The sequence below is a fragment of the Cryptomeria japonica genome, chromosome 6 (genome assembly GCF_030272615.1).
Source record: "Cryptomeria japonica chromosome 6, Sugi_1.0, whole genome shotgun sequence".
Taxonomy (NCBI): domain Eukaryota; kingdom Viridiplantae; phylum Streptophyta; class Pinopsida; order Cupressales; family Cupressaceae; genus Cryptomeria; species Cryptomeria japonica.
Window position 1 is genome coordinate 201,068,103 of NC_081410.1, and position 20,026 is coordinate 201,088,128.

General features: G+C 35.1%; 1 protein-coding gene across 3 annotated transcripts in view; it reads left to right on the forward strand.

Annotated features, from left to right (window-relative positions):
• The first annotated feature begins 1,597 nt into the window (after positions 1–1,597).
• LOC131042329 (uncharacterized) overlaps positions 1,598–20,026 on the forward strand; it is a 244,112-nt gene continuing 225,683 nt past the window's right edge. For 2 of the 3 annotated variants that reach the window (XM_057975678.2, XM_057975680.2), the window contains exon 1: positions 1,599–2,195. In XM_057975678.2, coding sequence (XP_057831661.1) covers positions 1,809–2,195 — 387 coding nt within the window. In that variant the 5' untranslated portion in view covers positions 1,599–1,808. Of the gene's footprint in view, positions 2,196–20,026 lie in introns of all 3 variants that reach the window. The other variant, XM_057975679.2, reaches the window with a different exon arrangement.

Sequence of the window (20,026 nt, forward strand, 5' to 3'; positions counted from 1 at the left end):
AAGTGGTCGACCTAGAATTGCCTTGGCCGCAATCCCTGCCATTCGTAGCCCTTGGATGGTTTTTCATGGCTGCCTTGCGAGCCTTCCTAGGCTTCACCACTTGCCATTCTGTCTTCTCCTGAGGCAGGGGAGCCCTAATCCCCGGGTTGCCATATCTGAGCGCATATTTAGTTCACTCAAAAAACCATTGTTTGGAGAAGATCTGACGATTTCCTCAGAGGAAATCAGGATGAAAAAATCGCTCGATGCCTTCCCTGCCTATTTTTGCACATTTTCGCTTTTTTTCCAAGGCCTTGTGATCTCGATCTTATATTATTAATTATAATATAAAATAAAAATATGATGATATAATAATAATAATGATGTAGTTTTAATAATTTTTTTTTACTTTAGTCAAGAGTTTAATAGAAATATTGAAATATAATTGTATAAGAATATATTAAAACATAATAATATAATCATATCTTAATAATAATTTAATTACGCCGAGAGGCATCTACATTGACATCAAAATATTCGTAAACAAAAACCATTTTTGAAACAATTTCACATGCAAATGACAAGTAAATGAATGAAATATGCCACGTTTCAACTTTTTTTGAAACAATTTGACATGCAAATGACAGGTAAATGCATGAAATATGCCATGTTTCAGCTTTTGTGGAGGTGTTATTTTAGAAGAACATTTATTTTATAGATGATTCTCTTCTATTATAAGATATCTCTTGGCATATTTTACATATATTTTTTGAATATAGGTATACTAGTATTAATTACAATATAATAATTTTTTAAGTCCAAAATGAACAAATATGATATCTTTTGGCATACTTTACCTAGATCAATCAATTTTGTCTATCCATCATGCAATCAGTTAAGTTCACAATTACCTCAATCAGTTTCTATCCACCAAACTAAGACTATTCAATTAATTGAGCATTTGTGCAACAATATAAACCACATTAATATAAACCAATGAAGAAAAGCCATCACCATTTTTATCAGACTAAAACAACATTTTTTTAGTCAATAGAAGTAAAATTTGATGATATTGGATGACATGCACAAAATACTTTGACATGATGTAAGAATTAGTTCAACAAATATTCTTATGTTTACTGTATGATAGATCTTTTGAATAATGAAGAGATCTCATAAGAATAGAATTATGTTATCCAACTATTTTATGACCTTACACAATTGCATACACATAATTTTTTTTTAAAGTATTTTCTTCACAATATATTGCAAAATAAAAATAAAAATTAAAAAATGATAATAATAAAAATAAAAATTAATTGAACTAAAACAATATCTCATTAAAGAATGATCCAAGATGAAAACTTTATCTCATTAGAAAATCATGGAAATTTTATTAAAATGAAGATAAAATTAAAAATAGATAATAATAAAAATAGAAATTAATTAAAAAAATACTAGTTTTATTTACATAGATTACTACCAGTATAAGGCCTAGCTAAAAATCAAAACCATACATATCCTTTTTAATTAGTGAAAAACAACCATACGGCCATCAAATTAAACATTAACACAGTGGTAATAAACATTATATTAAAAAACGGACTTTTGACTAATTCAGGTGCGGCCGAGACATTCAAATATCCCACACACGGATTCCTAAACCGGAAAAGAAAAGAAATGGCATTTCTCGACGTTCAAATTGTAGCCAACGAGCGAAGGATAGCACGTATGCTTTAATTGGCATTCAGGAAAATTCTGGGAAAATGGTTACAAACGAAGTCTGGCATCACAGTTTGCTCTTTGTTTAGAATGGTCTTCACACTTACATGTTCATAGCTGTGCTTCAATTTAGGTTGAAGCTAAAAAATATCAAAAACATGCAGAGCATAAGGCGGCGCATCGCTGCAATCGAGATCCGAGAAACCCTATTCCTTCGTCGCCTTTTCACTTCATCCAGCGACTTCCAAGGAAGTGGAGAAGCTTTTATTTCCCGTTATAACATACAATCTTGTTTCAAAAGCAGCTGGAAATGCAGCAGGAAGCATCCATGGCTGGACCATTGGGGTGCCAGAAGTTTGAAGAACCACTTTGGTCCCATCTCGGTCGACGAGAGGACATCGAACGTTTCGCTTGCAGGAGGGAGTAAATATTCCGTTATTAAAATCGATGATTCTGGTAGCTGCGAGCCAATGCTTCTTACAGTCTCCGAGCTTGTATGTGATCTTTTTTTAACAATATTTTTACTCAAGAATGTTTTTTTTCAAAATTATTAAATTAAATCACTTGGTTTGGATGATGCTCCGAATGCTCTTAATCTGTTTTGGAAATCTTGTCTTAATTATTTTCTTCAAGGATATTTTTCATCCAAGTGTTAGTACATTATCGGGAGACAACTTAGCCACTTGTGTGCTTGAATTATAGGCCATCTTAAGGGCATTCAATGACTGATCTAGGGTGGCCCAAGATCAATCAGTTTTTATCACCCGCCACATGTCCGCCTTGTTGTGACGAAAGATTTTAACCTGGGTAATAGTCTTAGGAATTAACTCCAGCGATAACCTACGAGTCTCAAAGTCAAAACCAGGGTCCCTAATGGGATTCTTTTGACTGAAGCAGGAACTTTTCCCCTGGAGGCATCATCCCTATCCCGAAATTGGCTGCTCAGTTATCGACGGTTGAAAACATGGATAATTATGGCTGGTCTAAAATGACTGAGGAGGAAGAAAACATGGGTGAGAGAGAACAACATATGGCTGAGCAATTTGCATGAGTGTCCTAACAATAATGAGGAAATAAAAAAATACGGAACTGAAAAATTTAGGACTGCCGTGTGGACAATTAGATTGGATGGAAGAAAGCTTGCTATACCAAAGAGTTAACCTAACATGGGAACACAATGAAAAAACATATTTAAGAATGGTTATTAAGGGAAAAGCAAGGTTGTTAATTGCACAGTTGAGGACCAGATAACATCATCTTAGGTGCAATTTAGGTGGGTGGATTATTCCTAAAGAAGTTTGGGAAAAGAGAACTTGCATATTCTGTAGTAAGGGGGTGGTGGTCATGGAATGACACTTTATCATAGAGTGCAAAGCTTATGAGAATATTCGTACTTAGTATGAAAACAACTTGAAAGTTGGCAGCCTACACAAGTTATTTGAGGAAGCAAGAACTAACATGATTGCTAGCTTCCTGGTCAAGATCCATAGTAGGAGATCCGACATTAGAGAAGTTCAAAAATAACTTAGGGCTGTGATTCTCTGTCCCTTAGACAGCATGGTCTCATCTCATTCCTTTATTCATTCCATTATGGTTGTGTCACGTTCCCTTGGATGATGCTGGAATTTTAGTTGTAATTTGATCTAGGACGGTGTAATTTGTAATTGGAATTTTAGAGTCTTTTGATCACAAACGCAAAGAAGGCTGCCCCTTCTCTTCAGAACACTCTGCTGCTGAGACCCTCCCTGGATCTGCAGAATGTTAATTATCAAGAGTACCGGAATCCATCCAATTTTCAGATCATCAATTGATTCAGGTTATCCATCAATTGAAGATCATCATAATCCATGCTCCACCCAAACATCCTACTAATCAAAACTCCTATTTTCAGTTTTTTTGGGACAATGTGCAAGTAGAAACTCCTCCTCAATGCAATCAAGCTCTTCAATCACTTGCTTTAGTTTTATGCCCTTTTCTTGTTCTCTCGTTCCCTATACTGTGCAACAATCAAAATCTGTTTTTCTTCTTCAGAAAGAGACATTTGAACATTCATCAAGGAAATCTTAGTTACAAAACTCAAAAATAAGCTCATCCACCTTAGCTTTAGTTTCCTCATTTTGATCTCTTGGTTCTTTTTGAATTATGTTTCTTCATGCCTATGTGTGCTATTCAAAATAGATAAAGCTTGCACTTCATTTTCAGCGGTTACCAAGAACTAATTTTTCCAATCATGAGTATGCAAGAATAGTGAACTGCTGCTATGATGCATGTAGAAATCAGAATTAGTTCCATACCTTTCAACTGTGTCTCCATGGCTGTCCCAAGTCTCATGGTCGTCCTTATTACCATCTTTAAAATACTCAAGACCAGATTGTAGATCTGAATTAAGTAATTAACAAATTTACTAAGCCTTTGCTCATAATCAGCTCTTTGCAATAAATAATCAGATTTGTGTCCAAGATCATCATCAAACTTTTCAAGATCAGCTTCTTCCATAACATCCTCATGGCATGCATTATGCTCTAAGATTAGGACATCATTATGATCAAAAGGAAATTCATCCCATACGGTATCCTCATCATACTTAGGTGCTAACTCACCTGGATCCCATGTGTTTAAGAGCTGATTGTTTTGTTCAGAGAATATGTGTTCACATTGCTCCTCATGAGTGATTACCTCTCTAAACAAGTCATCGTCCAACTCACTAGTACTGAAATCATCATAGGCACCTCATTCCATAGGCTTGGTTTGGAAGTCAAATGAAAAACCATCTTTCTTATCTTCACTAGAGTGAGATGAGGATCCATCGAAAACTGATTTGAAGACATCATCCTTTTTGCTTTCTTCATGCCCATCACCTGAAAGAACAATAGTGAACTCGTCATCAACATCTGCTCCACTAGAATCATCATGGAAATCATTAGACTTAGAGTCATCACTGGATGAATTTGAACTAGGATCCGAGGCTGCTGTTTTGTCCTTTCCTTCATGCACGATCTTATCCTCAGTAGCTGCGTGCATGACCAAAGAATCATTCGGAACCTGTGTTGCATATTCCTCATGCTTCAAGGCAATCTTTCCATCAATTTTTTTTGTTTTAGTCTCATCAATATCCAAGAAAGGCTTCAGCTTCTTAACACATCGATTAAACACCCTTCCAGCTAATCTCTCTTTGACAGATAGGATTCCATGTCTCTGTTTCTTCCTGGTAGCCAATAAGATACATCACTCTCATTAATAGTCATAACCATAATGGTTTGCATGGCTGCAATAACTTCATCATAATGTTCTTTCCCGATTGTAGCAAACAAATGGTTAAACATGCTGTAGATCAAATAATGCAATCGAGCTAAGGTAACTCAATCTGATTTCTGCAAATATCTTAAGTATGGCAACCCTTCTAGAAAATTGAGGACTTTTGATATCATCAAGATCAAGGAAACCATCCACCAATAATTGAATTACCTCTTTCATTGTGTTATCATCATAAGGTTTCTGAGGTGCTAAAATTCTCGTGATCTTGCTCATGCATGAAGTAACCATCAGCCTTATCTCATCTTTTGTATGTCACGATCACCTGTGTTGATTTAAGGAACTCACTGTAGGAACTAGAGATAATTACAACATGTCTGAGGTTAATTGCTCTATAATGATCAAACTTCCTTCCAATTGGTTTAGAGTGTTGAAAACAACATCCATTTGTTGAGATTGACAACTGAGTTTATTACCTGTTTCATTGAGTAATCTTGACAAACATTTTCTGTCTTTTGATGCCATTCTTCAACACTGAAAACCAATCCTCTGAATTACCAACAGGCTGACAAGACCACCAGCTCTAATAGCACTATAAGAAGCTACCGTGTTTTGATACCCAATTGTTTTTTTGCACTTTATCCTGTGAGTGATTTTGTGAAACAGTTTGCATACATGAATAGAACAAGGAATTTTCTGTTGCAACAAGCTGATAAGATCCCTGATCTGATTTTGGCTTAATTTCTCTAACTTCTCTGTTTGGGGTATTTTGTCAAACACTTATCTTGCTTCCTTAGGTAAATGGTTTTCTATTTGTTTCAGATTTGCAAATGACTGATGATATTTAATTGTCGTTCAGGATGGAAGGATATTGCAAGCAATAGAAGTTACCAATGACCAAATTTCTTCCAACAATACTATAAATGCTTAGAATTGATTTGATATGCAAATACCAGTTTACTTTGTCATTAAATAATACTTAGAAATTACTTACATTAAACTGGAACAAAATTTACTGCATTCACAATATGCACCTTTAATGCCAATCACCCAGCTCAACTTCAATCAACAGATGACTTAATGGATCAATATCATACCCAATTTAGACCACGAACTAAGGCTGTGCTTCCCTTCATTGCTCATGCCAAGACTATATCTCCTCGGCTAAACAATCCATATGCCCAAGAAAATACCATCTGCCAATGATGATAATGCTCACGCTAGGGGGTAGGAGGTTGTGCCAAAGAGAAAAGGACTCTCACCAATGAGAAAGATCTCACACTTATGATGGTGACTCACAGCACTACAAGAGGAGTTTGCATCAAGGTAGACCCCAGAAGAAACCCATGCCAAAGAGCTCACACCTTTGGGAAATAAGCTCATGACTCCCTTGATATTCAATCATTTCTGTCACATAAGTTTGCACTGTAGTTAACTCCTTCAACATATGTTACCAGTGATCTCACGCCATGAAGGAGGCTAGCTTAAATAAGTGTTCCAATATTTATCTCTGCAAAATATCTAGACACACTTATAGGAAGATCCAAACAACATCAAGATAATGAAATGAAATCTCCAACTTCTTCAAACTCCCATGCCAAAGATACAATATAATATTTGCTTCAACAAGAAATGTGGCATCTCTTTTCTTGTTCCATTAATATTTGCAATATAAGCAATTACCTGCGAATTGTCTCTGAAAGAGACCTCACAAATTTGACAACCCAACCTTGAATGCATTGTGAAATACCAGAATGATATGTCCAATGAACTGACTAGAGTAGAAGCGTTGCACCACCGAATCCAGCTGCGAAATCTGAGTGACTCTGCCAAAATATTAGTTGGGAATTAGGATAGATCTTTCACCACTGAAGCCAAACCTTTTCCAAGAGGGTTGTTGTCCTCAGGAAGGCTAAGATGAACCAAGTCCAATGTCTAGAACCACAAGGGTTTGCAAACAGAAATAATAAACCTCAACATACTAAATGAGCTCTCGAATCTCTTATTTATAGGCTCTATTGGGAACTTTCCAGAAACTCCATTATAAGATCACTTTGTTAATTTAATAAACCTTATTACTCTGAAAAGTGATTTATTTTGCTTTTAAAACATCTCCGACACTTAAAGTCACTTTAGAAACACTTAAGTGAAAATATTAAAATAATTTCTATCACCTTACAAAAAATCGCCAAGGTATGGAAAATGGAGAATCGAACATGCCAAAACCAACTGAAAATTAACAGATGATAACTAATACCGACATAAGTAGATACTATAAATAATAGTACGTGGACCAAAAAGAACAAACCCCAAAAAACCCAACAAGATTGGTGCAATGCAAGGACTTACTATAAATAGTGGTGTTCTCCGAGGATCAAAGAGAACAAACCCAAAAAAACCTAGAAAGATACGTGCCATGCAAGAACTTACTATAAATACTAATGTTCTTCGAGGACCAAAGAGAACAAACCTAGAAAAATCTATAAATGTGGGTGCCATAGTAGTGTTCTTTGAGAACCAAAGAGAACAAACCCAAACAAATTCAGAAAGATTGGTGCTATGCAAGCACTTACTATAAATAGCAAATACTGATGAAACCCACTGAAACTGAGAAGTAAGATCACTAAGAACATTGAAACTGTCCTAGTGAAACTAGAAAGCTATAGAAAACTTTGAAATTTGGCCAATGCTTGTAGAACAGGATGGCGCAAAGATGGGGACATTACAACCTTGGAGGGGCTTCATCCTCTTTGGCTGTATGGTTTATTTGGACTTATGTCATATATAATATTTATTTAGAATTGATTTCCTTCTCCTTACTTGGATTTCTTTAGATAACTTTTTTCTCCAATAGTCATAACTATTAATATGTCATTTGACTTTTTTTGTTGACACTATATATTAGTTTTAGTTAATTATCATTTAATCTCTTTTTAACAAAATCATAGGTGTACGAGAAAATTCCACGACCTTGCTGGTATTCTTCATAACATTAATCATTGAATTGCTAATCAGCACAATATGCTAAAATATTGAATCGGCTGCCATATTGATTTCAAAAGAATCTGCTGCCACCAAATATCTAATTGTATTTTATGATCAGCATTCATCAACCTCTCAAGAACCACAGGACTAGATGGACACAAGTTTTAATTTTGAGTTTTGAATTTTAGGCAGGTACATTACAAATCGCCACTTCCAGGTGTCACCATGGCTACAGCAAGGTGCCCTAGAGCTGTGTGATTGGAATGCGGACTTAGGTAAGGAATCTAGAGAAACTTGGGTAGATGTTTCATAGAACAACAGCAAACAGGGAACTAGGAGACTGTATTTAACATCACATGAACAATAAACATCCATAAGCTCTTGACAGTCTTCTTGGAAATTTTAGAAACTCCGGGGAAATGGTTTAATATTTTTTTTCAAAATTCCGTAAATCTTAGTTCAAACACTGGACACTGTCAAGAGTTTGTGAAGAATGGCCACAGATTGTCAAACATTTTCTGTATCTGTTTGGAAGTTTTCGATGTTTCTGGGTTGTCTCAAATAGTTTACAGATGCTTTTGGGATGGAGAAGGCTTTGGAGCCTTTGAAACTGGTTTCTAGGTTTTAGAATGTAGCTTAATGCTTAATGGTATTTGCCATTAATTGGCTGTTGGTATACTTTGATCCATATTGGCATATTCTTGATCTTAAGAAGAGTCGGTGGCTTGATGAGATACAATTCAGTGTCTTTTCTTCTAGGTCACAGAGTTGTGTCTTTAAGTCTATCCATTCTACAGTTAAACTAAGATGGGTTTTTTATTGGTGACCTAGGTTGTAGAAGTTTAGATTATTTTTTTGCATTCTTTAAAGAATGTTTGGAATTGGATGACAGCTTTTTTTGTTCTTGCATGTGGTGTCATTGACTTCAAAAGTTGATTAAGAGTTGTTATTAGTGACCTAGGTTGTAGAAGTTTAGATTAGTTTGTTGCACACTCTTTAAAAAATGTTTGGTTTACAAAGGCTCTTTTTATTCTTGCATGTGATATCCTTGATTTTGAAAGTTGATTTACAGTTGTAATTAGTGACCTATGTTGTAGAATTTTAGATTAGTTTGTTGCACAATCTCCTTTAAGAATGTCAAGATGACAAAGGCTTTTTTATTATTGTATGTGAATTGTTCATTTTGAGAGTTTATAGTGCAACATAAATGGGGTGGCATAAAGTTGCATTCCTGATTTCTGATGCCAGCTTAGAGTCCACACTAGTGAGGACATTAGGTTCCGCAAATAATATGGTCTTTGGTCATAGGGCTTTGTAGATATGGAAAATGTCTTATAGGGTTATTAGGAAAACATGAGGTATGATTCGAAAAAAAGTGGTTTTGTAAGTACTCCTAAAATCTGGAACCATGCAAATGTATGTTGTAGCAACAACTAAAACAATAGATAGAAGATCATAGAACAACTCTGCTGCTTCATACTGTTGGACCAGAACTCAGAAGCCAAACTAGAGGAGGGATGATTCTATTGATCTTAAAAATCAATATTCCAAAGTTTGCATTGTATGAAGTTTTGTTCTGAATAAGGTAAAGCACAAAAAACTCTCCTTTGAAGACAAATTAAGTAAATAGTGCTTATTTGTCATTAGGCATTTTTCTAATAATTGTGAGCAGCTGTGAATATCCCCTCCATGAGAACAATTGTGTTCTTATTCAATTATTGAATTAATAATATTGTTGAGTTTAGTTTGTTTTAGCTAACTATTATTAAAATATTCAATGTTGTTATATTAAACAATGGAGACAAAGTCTCTCTATATAAAAAAGTACAAGATGATGTTTCTAAAAGAAACAATCGTAAACTGAAGCCAGAAAAGAAACTACCTAAAGATGACTAAGATGATCATTAAAGAAACAATACATTATTCTAACACCCTCCCTTAATGGTCATCGTTCTAACTTCCCAGAGGAAAAGAGAGAAGGTTGCCCCCTTCTTCTCCAAACGCTCCACGACAAGAGCTTGCCATTGACCCTCCCAAAATTTGTAGAACTTTTGGATATCTCCACAAATAAAAAATCATCACAGATCGTCCACAAACTTTTGCAGATGAGGATGAGACCCCAAAATAGATTGCAAGAAGTCACGACCTTTGAGGAAAAAATCGCCAAACCCAGAAACTAAAGATTACAAAGCATCGTTTTTTCGGAAAAAACGGTAAAAACCCTAAGACAAGAACACCTGTATTCATGATTTTTGAGGACAAAATCATGCAAAACGCAGAATCCCACATGAACATTACGAATTACGGATGACCAGACACGATTTTTGAGGTGAAAAATCGATCAAAACCCGCAATAATTTTTTATGAATAAAAATTAATAAAACCCTCCTAGAATTTTTAAGGAAAAAATATTAAAACCAAGGTTGCACGGGTATGGGGGTACTTGGAGACTTTGGAGACTGGTGCTGGTATTGGTACGACTATTTTTTCAAAATAGGAGACGTGGGTACTGTTACCTATTTTTCGCTTCTAGCTGAAAAATAGGTTAAGTTCTGCTTGTTTTTACAAAATGGAACAAAGATACATATTATTTCTGCTATATTGCTTTCCAACTACACTAAGGAAGAATGAACGAAAGATTACATTTCAATACTTCTAGTTCGTAACAGCAAAAGAGAGAGACATCTCATCTAAAAAGGAAGTATTTTTATTGATATTCAAGCATGCGTCCCACACAAAGAGCCGTGAGACTAGCTATACACACTGGTGCAAGAAGCAAATACATAGGCATGTATACATGAGTATAAAAGAAAAGAGAGCATGTCGAGAATGGAACCAGTCATTGCTTGAATGACTGGTACGGTTGGAGTAGCCTCAATGATGTTGCCTTTGTATTTCTGCTTCGTCCTTGTCTGCGTCTGTCTTCCTTTTGGTATTTGCAAAAGAATAAAATATACAATGCGTTAGAACTTTTTGTTCTAAGCAATGACTGATCACATTCCTAACATATATACTAACGCATGCATGTATATATAGTCCCTACATGCATCAAGTGCATATAGTCAGCATCACGAAAGATCTTAGAAAAAACAAATATCAGATCAAAAGAAATCAAATGCATCTTATTTCTAACTTGTTTGCTTCATGTGTAGGAATAGGAAAGGACAACTTGCTGGTCGTAAACTTCACAAATGAGTGGGGGTAAGTGAGGCTCCCACAAGGGTCGAGCCCAACTCATTTTAAAAAAGCAAAAGCTTCATGTTAATGTAGGAGCAACATTCAGATTCACCATATGAGGGGTATAACAGTCACATGAGCTTAGGGTCTTTGCAGAGACCATTCATGCATAGTGATAGGGTAATGACAGTATACACGAGGCATGAGGCGGCAAGATAGTGGCAGTCTCAAAGATCTAAAGCCTACATCTAATAACGCAGTCCTCGGAGCAGTATGTATAAACAAAAATGCATTGTCCACATAGAGGGCAAAGTAGCAGTTAATATAATTGCCAAACACAATCAAAAGAAAGGTGGAAAATAACAGTGATACATGCAGTTCAGTCCATGCAATTGTTGGTCTTTAAGCCAAGGTAAAAGAGCAAATAATGTGCACCATTGTCATGAACAGCCATGACGTCCAGATCTAATGCATAGAGCGAACCCCAATCAGGTTCAACATTTCAAGCATAGAGAATATGAAAATGGCATCAAAGCCTCATAATATTGAAGGAACAGCAGATTGCATTCATCAAATGTTCACTATAATGACAAATAGAGAGATCTGAGACGAGCAGTTACTAGAAGGTTATGATATAGTTATTTTTTCGAATAAAGAGCACCATTAGTGGACCTACAGCAGCATTTACAAGCTAAAAGAACAAAGAGCACAAATCAAAGCATTATGACTATCTCACAGAAAAAGTACAGAATCTATTCACATCCCAGTCAGCCACAACCCTTCTTTTATCAGTGATCAGTTTGCAAATTTATAGCAGTCAAGTGGAATAATAACAGCGATAATACTAACAGCCCTATATGTGATTATGACTGTGCACACAAAAGGGCATTGTAGGGTTTTGATCAAAGTTGCTAAGCAGCCTTCGAAAAGCAGTCTACACACTCCATGTCACTATAATCAAGGATCAAGCAGAGATAGAATGAAATGACTGCTACAGCAGCAGTTCGTATAATCATTATTGTTAAAGTTTTATTTCTCGCAAGGAATGGTGTTCGAAGTAGTCTAACACAACAGTAGGAGGAGGGGGGAATACTAAGTAATGTCGCAGTAAGAACACAGTCAAATCTCATAATCTTTCCCCATGAAATGCGCAGCAAGCAGTGATATTATTCAGATTTTTTAAGAAATAAAGTAAATCTATCAAAAGGCCAGGTTTTGTATGGAGAAATATGCACCTGGAAATCTGCAAATCATTTCCAGAAATTCGAAAACCTTCAGAATGTGGCATGTACGGCTTCGAAACTCAAAATCCCTCAAGGTATTCCTCATGGCGGCACCTATGCAGCACCTAAAATCGAAATTTGCCTTGCATTTTCTGCATTTTTTCCAGAAATGCCCTTCATTCTCGCCCAAATCCTCATGTCGGCCATTTCACGCCACAACAAAGAGAAGATAGAAAATATCGAATGAATAAAATGAGGTTTTAAGGGTTGAGAAATTCCCTATGTATTCATCGATGCCAAAGGCATTGTTTGCCTTTGCTTTTATTTTTGCTTTCTCCTCTCTAATACCCTCGTAAAATGCCCAAGGGGTGGAACATTTTTTTAAGTGATTTATTAATAACTTAATAGGTGTTTTTGTAGCGACATATTTATCAAGTGATATTAATAAATCACTTAATAAATATGTCTTTTGTGAAGACTTTTAAATAAGCATAAAATAAAATTGAATACATTTTAATTAAAGTGATTTTTAAAATTTTTATTATATTAATTAAATAATTTATTTTACTTCATGTTTATAATTAAAATCAAAATAATAATAAATGAAATAATAAAATGTTTTGTTAAAGTGATATACGTCACTTTATTAAATTGTTTTATTATTATTTACATTTATTACCATTTTTGCCTTTAAACATAAGCAGGAAATAAAACAAATATTTAATTAAATAATAAATTTCAAAAGTCACTTTATGAGATGTATTTTTTATTTTTATTTGATAAGGTCAAAAAGGAGATATTTTTGCATTAATGAAGGCTTGCAGGCCTGTTAGGGATATTTTGGAGCCATTTATGATGCATGTAGGAGCTTTTATGGCAAGGTATGGAGGGGCTTGACTTTTGGCCCAAGTTTTTCTCCTTTCAGACCTGTTTTAGGTCTTGTAAAGGTGGTTTTTTGTGTCTGCTCGCCCAAGAGGAGGTGGATTATTTTATTCATTATTTGCTTTTTGGAAAGCAGATATATTGCAGGACTTCATTTTTTTCAGGAGTTCTTACCTTTTGCTTGTTGCAGACTGTAATTTTCTGAGTTATCTCTACAGGAAGGAAGGAGTTTGTAACTTAGTTTCAGAGAGTTTGACAGTACTGTAACATCTTTTTGACAGTAATACAATATTTTGCCTCCTCAGATTCCTTGTTTTTGTGTGGTTGGTGTTAATGTAGTTTCCAGTGATGTCTTTTATCCTTGTGATTGTGTTGCTGTTAGCACCTTTATGCAGGAGTTTTTTCTAATTAGTTGTAGGTCATAGGTTGTGTTAGTTGTAAGAGTAACCTCAGTTTGTGTGAAAACATCTTTTCTCCTGCTGAGATTATTATTTTTACAGCCTTCTTATGAAGTGTTGATGCAGAGGTTATGAATTTTCTAAGTTGTGCAAGGTTTCTTTTATTACTGGTTATTTTCGTGTGTTAATCAATTTGTCTAGGTTTTCAGTGATTCATTCTAGTGTATCACCTTAGGGTTAGATTTTAGTTTCATATGTCCTCCTCCTCACTCTTTTCCTTGAAAAAATTGTTAGTTTAGGTGAAGATTTTGAAAAGAACCAGCTTACTCTAGAGGTCCACTTTAGTTTTAGGTTACCCACCTTGAAGTGTTCCCATGTTTCAATAGGCAGCTGAAGTTCACAGCTTTAGCAAATGGTGCAGGCGTCATTGATAACAGGTACTTGAAGACGCCAATTTCTTTTAAATATAATTTAATAATTTATAGAAATTCTGAAAATATGACATTGAACATTAAATATAATATAATAATTTAGTAATGGCTGTTGCAACGTTTTAAGAAATCCTTGTGACCTGCATTTGTTTTGAGCATTGCTTTTTTTCCGTTTGTACTACATTTTGATTATTTTGTTGCCTGTTTTTTTTTTTTTTACATTTTAAGGTTTCCTTTTTTTTGTTTGGCTTGGAGACGGTGGGAGACGGGCGGATACGTTAGCGGGAAGTCTCCTCTCTATGGAGACGTTTCCAACCAAGTTTCCAGTGTGGGATACGCGTTCGAGTCTCCAGTACGAGTACCTAGGGGCTAGGTACGAGTACCCATGCAACCTTGATTAAAACCCATCCAAAATTTTTTCAAGGTGAAAAAGTTATTTAAAAAACCCACAAATAATTTTTTATGGGACAAAATTATAAACCTGTTGGGAATTAGTGTTCATATAGGTAATATAATTAAAAGTATATGTGGGTGGTGATATATGAATGATAAATAAGTGTCATAATAATATTAAGTTGTTAAACAATTTAATATTATTATTAGTCATATAGTTTGTTTAATAGGTTATTTGATTAGTGGTTGTATGTGAGTTGTTAAAACAACTCAGTCTATTTAGGAATATTGTTTCTTAAAAAATAGGATTTAAGAATCCTATAAATATGTAAGTGTATTGAATGAAAAATGTGAAGCATTATTATTTCATACGTTTATTCTTTAGCTTCTTTGACTTTGCCATATTGATAATAAAACCCAACAAATAATTTTTTAAGGGGCAAAATTATAAACCCAAGATGAATCGTGAAATGCCCTGCTTTAGATGCCTCCCAAATCGTGAAAAATTCACACAAAATCCGTTGCAGAAGGGCAAAGATACACAAAATGGCGGATTTTGGTCATCAAAAGAAGAGCGATGTGGAAAAATCACAAAAAATCGCCGCTGAAACAAATCCCATGGCGGAAGAAGGTGAAAAAACCGATGTAGGTCGTACAGTGAGCGTGAACGGGTTTAAATAGGAGCCGTTGCGAAAATCTAGAACACATGAAAATTGTGCAGTGCGAAAAACTGACGAAAATCGCGTTGGAAAAAAAACGTGGTAAGTGTAGACGCTCGCAGGAAAACACGAACAGGAACCCACGCCCTACCAAAAAAAAACCGATACCCAAGATCGCGGCCGACAGAAAACCCACAGATCACGAGCAGAAGCTAAATCTCGACTTGGGTATGGTCTGTGCTAAATCTCACGCGAAACACGAAAATCGCACTGGGATAATAATGTTGCCAAACCCTGTAGAAAACCAACGCGGGTTGAGGAAAAAATCCCCAAAAACAAACCCACAAAGCAAAAAGAGCAGGCCAAAAAACACCAGATCGCGTGAAGAATGGGCAGACGCGAAAATAAAATCGCATCTCAGAGTCGAAATGGAGGTAACAGATTGGCTTGAGCGTGAGCAGAAAAGAAGTCGCAAGTTTTGACATAGGTGTTGACACACAAAGAACAAGACCGACTCACGATCACATAGGCAAAAGAAACAAAAAAATCTAGAGGTTTTCTCCCAAAATCCTGAGCCCTCGCGTGAGGGAGACGGGCTCAAACCGGCTCTGATACCATATTATTAAAATATTCAATGTTGTTATATTAAATAATGGAGACGAAGTCTCCTTATATAGAAAAGTACAAGATAATGTTTTTGAAAGAAACACTCGTAAACTGAAGCCAGAAAAGAAACTACCTAAAGAGAACTAAGATGACCATTAAAGAAACAATACATTATTCTAACATTAACTGTTATCCAATTGTTGAATTAATAATAGAATAATTGTTAAGTTCAGTTTATTTTAGTTAAGTAAATTAGGTGTATGAACAATTGTGTTGATAATTTAGTTGATTAGTTTATTCAAGGTTGAACTTCAACTTTCAATATGACATTTTGTACTTATTCTCTATGCAAATGTGAATGCAAGATCTAATTAATTAGATTTTGTGTATATTTGACTTCTTTTGATATGAAATGCGATATAATAATTTTTTTCCCCTAAAATTTGCTGTTTTTCAATGATATTTGAATTTGCTGGGTTTTTTTTTGAGTTTTAACCTTATTTTGACAATAAGTTCGAGTCCAATTCAAATTTTTTCTTGCCAAGTTCAATTTTCAACATTACGATTCAAAGTACTTGTAATGTTTGTCATCATTATAATATGCCTCATTTAGGACAACAAAAATTGAATGATGCAAAAGGTAAAACCTTTCTTGGAATAGAAGGGAAAGCCCACTTATAAGTAAAAAGAAAGACCCTAGAACTTTAAGCAACATAAACAGCCTGTCTTTTCGGTCTTTGTATGGGCCTAAGGCTTAGCAACACTTCTAGTCAAGACAAGAAAAATGTATTTCTTCTGCCTTGAAAGAAAACAACCTGCAAGGCCTACAACAACTATCAAATACTGACGCTTTCTAGTTAAACACAAAGACTAAAACGCATAGGTACAACACAAAGATTGGATTAAAAAGAAACACAAGTAAACCGAATAAACTATAAAGGATTTTGCATACAAAACTATCCGATGTAACATATCAACACACACAAGATTACACAAAACAGCTTGAAACAATAATGTTAATAGTAGGTAGGAAGAAAATCACTATTGACTAGAAGGTAGGAAGAAAATTATTATTGACTAAAAATCTGAGTGCATAAAGCACTTCTTATAAGTTCTAACAATCTTTTGCATGCAATTTATTCGTGATAAATAAAAAGTACGCCACTAAAATTTCTATGCTACAAAAGTTTACTTGCACACAAAGCCAGCCTTAAATAGAGATAGTCTAAAATATATCATCTACAGTAAGAAATCCTTAACTATGGTGTCTTTGAATAGATCATCTAGATGACCATCTTAGAATAACTATTCCCACTAATAGCCACCATCTTAGAATAACTATCCTCCACTAATAGCCACAACTAAAAATAATCAGTCAGATGTGTAAAGCGACTCCTCTTAGCGACTTTGATGTGCAAGAGTGACTTCTTTGTTCTTAAAATGATAGGCCCTCCAAAGATGCTTCTTCTCAAAAGTGCACATATGAACCCTTGTCTCGAAAAATTTGCAAAACTGTGTGTTATAAAACCCCAGATCTTGTCAAAGTTGCCCTATGGAAATCCTTCTTTGGCATAACTGCTTGACAAGATCTTGATCACAAAACTTTAGGAGCTGTTATCTGACAACCGCTATTCAATATGTCAGAATTCTTGAAATATGGGAAGTCTTCATGCCGTCTCCTTCAATGAAAATCCGACCGTCCAATCAATGTTATTTCTTGTGCTGTGGCAGTTGAAATCATCTGAAAACTTGTAAAGTCCCTGACTGTTTTCAACTCAATTTTTTGCACTTCCCCTTAACTTCTCATTGGTTTCATATTCGGACAGTTGGCATACATTGAGTATGAAAGGTTTATTGTTTTTCCAAAGATTTGGAGGTCTTGCTTGAAATGTTTGAATAACAAGTAACTTGCAATACAGTTTGAATAAGGAAAGTGAATATTAGAACTAATATTAAGCTTGCAACAGATCTTCTTGATAGAACAATAGAATGCAGAAATAATTATATACTGTCCTCACCTTAAACTTGCAGCAATGGAATTACATACGCAGAATGACTGCTACAACTTCCATATTAGATGCTCAGTCCACATACAAATAATTCCGTCTGAGAGTTCAAAAAGATAATTTCCAAATCAATGGAATGCCAAGAATGTTCAGATTTGCATCAATGAGATCCATGTACTCCATACATCAGCACCAAGGGCCACGCCTTTTGAATAGCTGATACAAGTCAAGAATATGGACAGTTTCTTCATTGGACTCATGCAAACAGTATCTCCACAGATATTATTGCAATATGATTAATTGGAAAGTCATGTTTTAGTATGTAATGCCGCAATAGTAATCACATGCAACATGTTCGTTTCAGAACTAAATCCAGCCGCAATACATATATACCATTCCACATGCCAAGTTCGATAGCAATTGCTTATGCCAACAGTAACACACAATTCTCCAGGGTGTCATCGATCACCGAAATAGATCTTTTCTATTGCAATGCACAAGTGCCGTCTCCGTGATTATGTTTCCATCCTGTTCAATATAGATACGCAAAATCAGGAATGCTAATGTATTAAGCATGAAGGGAATAAACGATACCGTCTGGAAATATTGACCGCCGTTCTTCAGAACTAGCACCCAAACTGTTTCGTATTATTCTTATTGCCTTCCTCTGATAAAATAAATTGCTATTGACTCACCGAGTCTCTCGTTGCTTTCTTGTTACATTGATTTGCAATATTTTACGAAGCTCCTCCTGTCTACCAGTTGGTATCTCTAATGTAAGTAAGTAGTTGTAATATTTCCTCTGTGCATGTGGACTCCAACAAATTTGACCCTTTCCAAAAGATATTCATTAAATATCAGAGAAGAAGCAACTTGATTACTTCTGACAATAATCTTCAACTCTATTACATTTCCCAGGTACCTTCCAATGATAATCAATATTGAATGTACAGCCAAATCCCTGAATACCATTATATTGAAAAAAATATCAACATACCATCATTTTTAGTAACTCTGAAATTGGTCTTCTATGAAGATCTCACTAATTTCTGCACACCGATCAATAATCCAACTGAGAAACCTGATTGATTTCTCCAAGACCACTTAGGGCAGATCTCTCACTGCCGAAAATGGCTTTCTCAGGTTTTCATCCTGAGAACAATATCTGAGAAAACTCTCAAATCTTCACCGAAGAGAAATTATTAATCAATTCATATTCCTCACCACTCCCAAGAGCAATTGAATAATATTATTTTTCAATTTGTTCAGTTCTTGAACAATTATAACTTAATAGTAACTTTAGTCTAAAGTCACAATTATTAATTATTTAATGTTTAACTTTAATTTGATATTTAGATAATAATTTAAATAATTATTTTTTAACCATTTTAGCTTCCAAAAATAGAGCAGGACATTACAAAACTTCTGTAGATGTTGAAAATGGAGGAAACTGATGATTTCATCCTTTAAAATCCACTGCGGCACCACATGAAATGCATTCTGAAAGCATTTGTAATGATGGAATTTGTTGTTAAATCTGCAATAAACTCCAAACCGCGAATTTTTCGTTCCTTCTTAACAACCTTTTCATACTAAACCCTTGATAATCCCCTAAATATTATACATTGGAAGATAAAGGGATAACAATGGCATGCTGCTTATAAATTGGTAACCACTGTAAATGCTTTGTAACTTTGCTTCAAAACTTGGAAAATCTGCCAAAAATGTTTGAAACCCTGCTGACTCCACTATTAATGTTTTTCTGATTTTTCCATAATTTTGGGAATGATTCAGTTAGGTGTGCACTAGGTTATGTTTTTTTTTGATGTCTTCAAAATTTTGACAGTCCATGTACAGGCATGAGCAAGGGCGTAACTTGGACATTTAATAGTCTCTTAAACTTGGCATGCTCTTGCAAAAACATGTCCAAGGTTCCTTGGTCACATTTCTGTTCCTGTAAAATTGTTTGGTGAATACATATACTAAAGCGCGCCGGGCATGGATGGACCTTTGTTGAGTTTTTGAAATTTTTTCATTCAAACCTCTTTATGGTGTGCCCCCAGGGTATTTTGGACTCTTTTTTATTTTTTAGTTTAATTTTGGTGAACCTGATTATGGTGTGCACTTGGGTTTTGTTTTGGGCACTTTTGATGTATTTTCACCTTGACAATTTTTGGGCAGTTCCTATGCTGAACAATGGAATGACGTGTTTGTGTTTTGCAAATTTTTTGGACAATCTGTGCCATGGCATGTGCTCAGCATCTAGGTGGTCTATTTTTAGCTTTACTAACTACTGATCATCCATTATGGCAT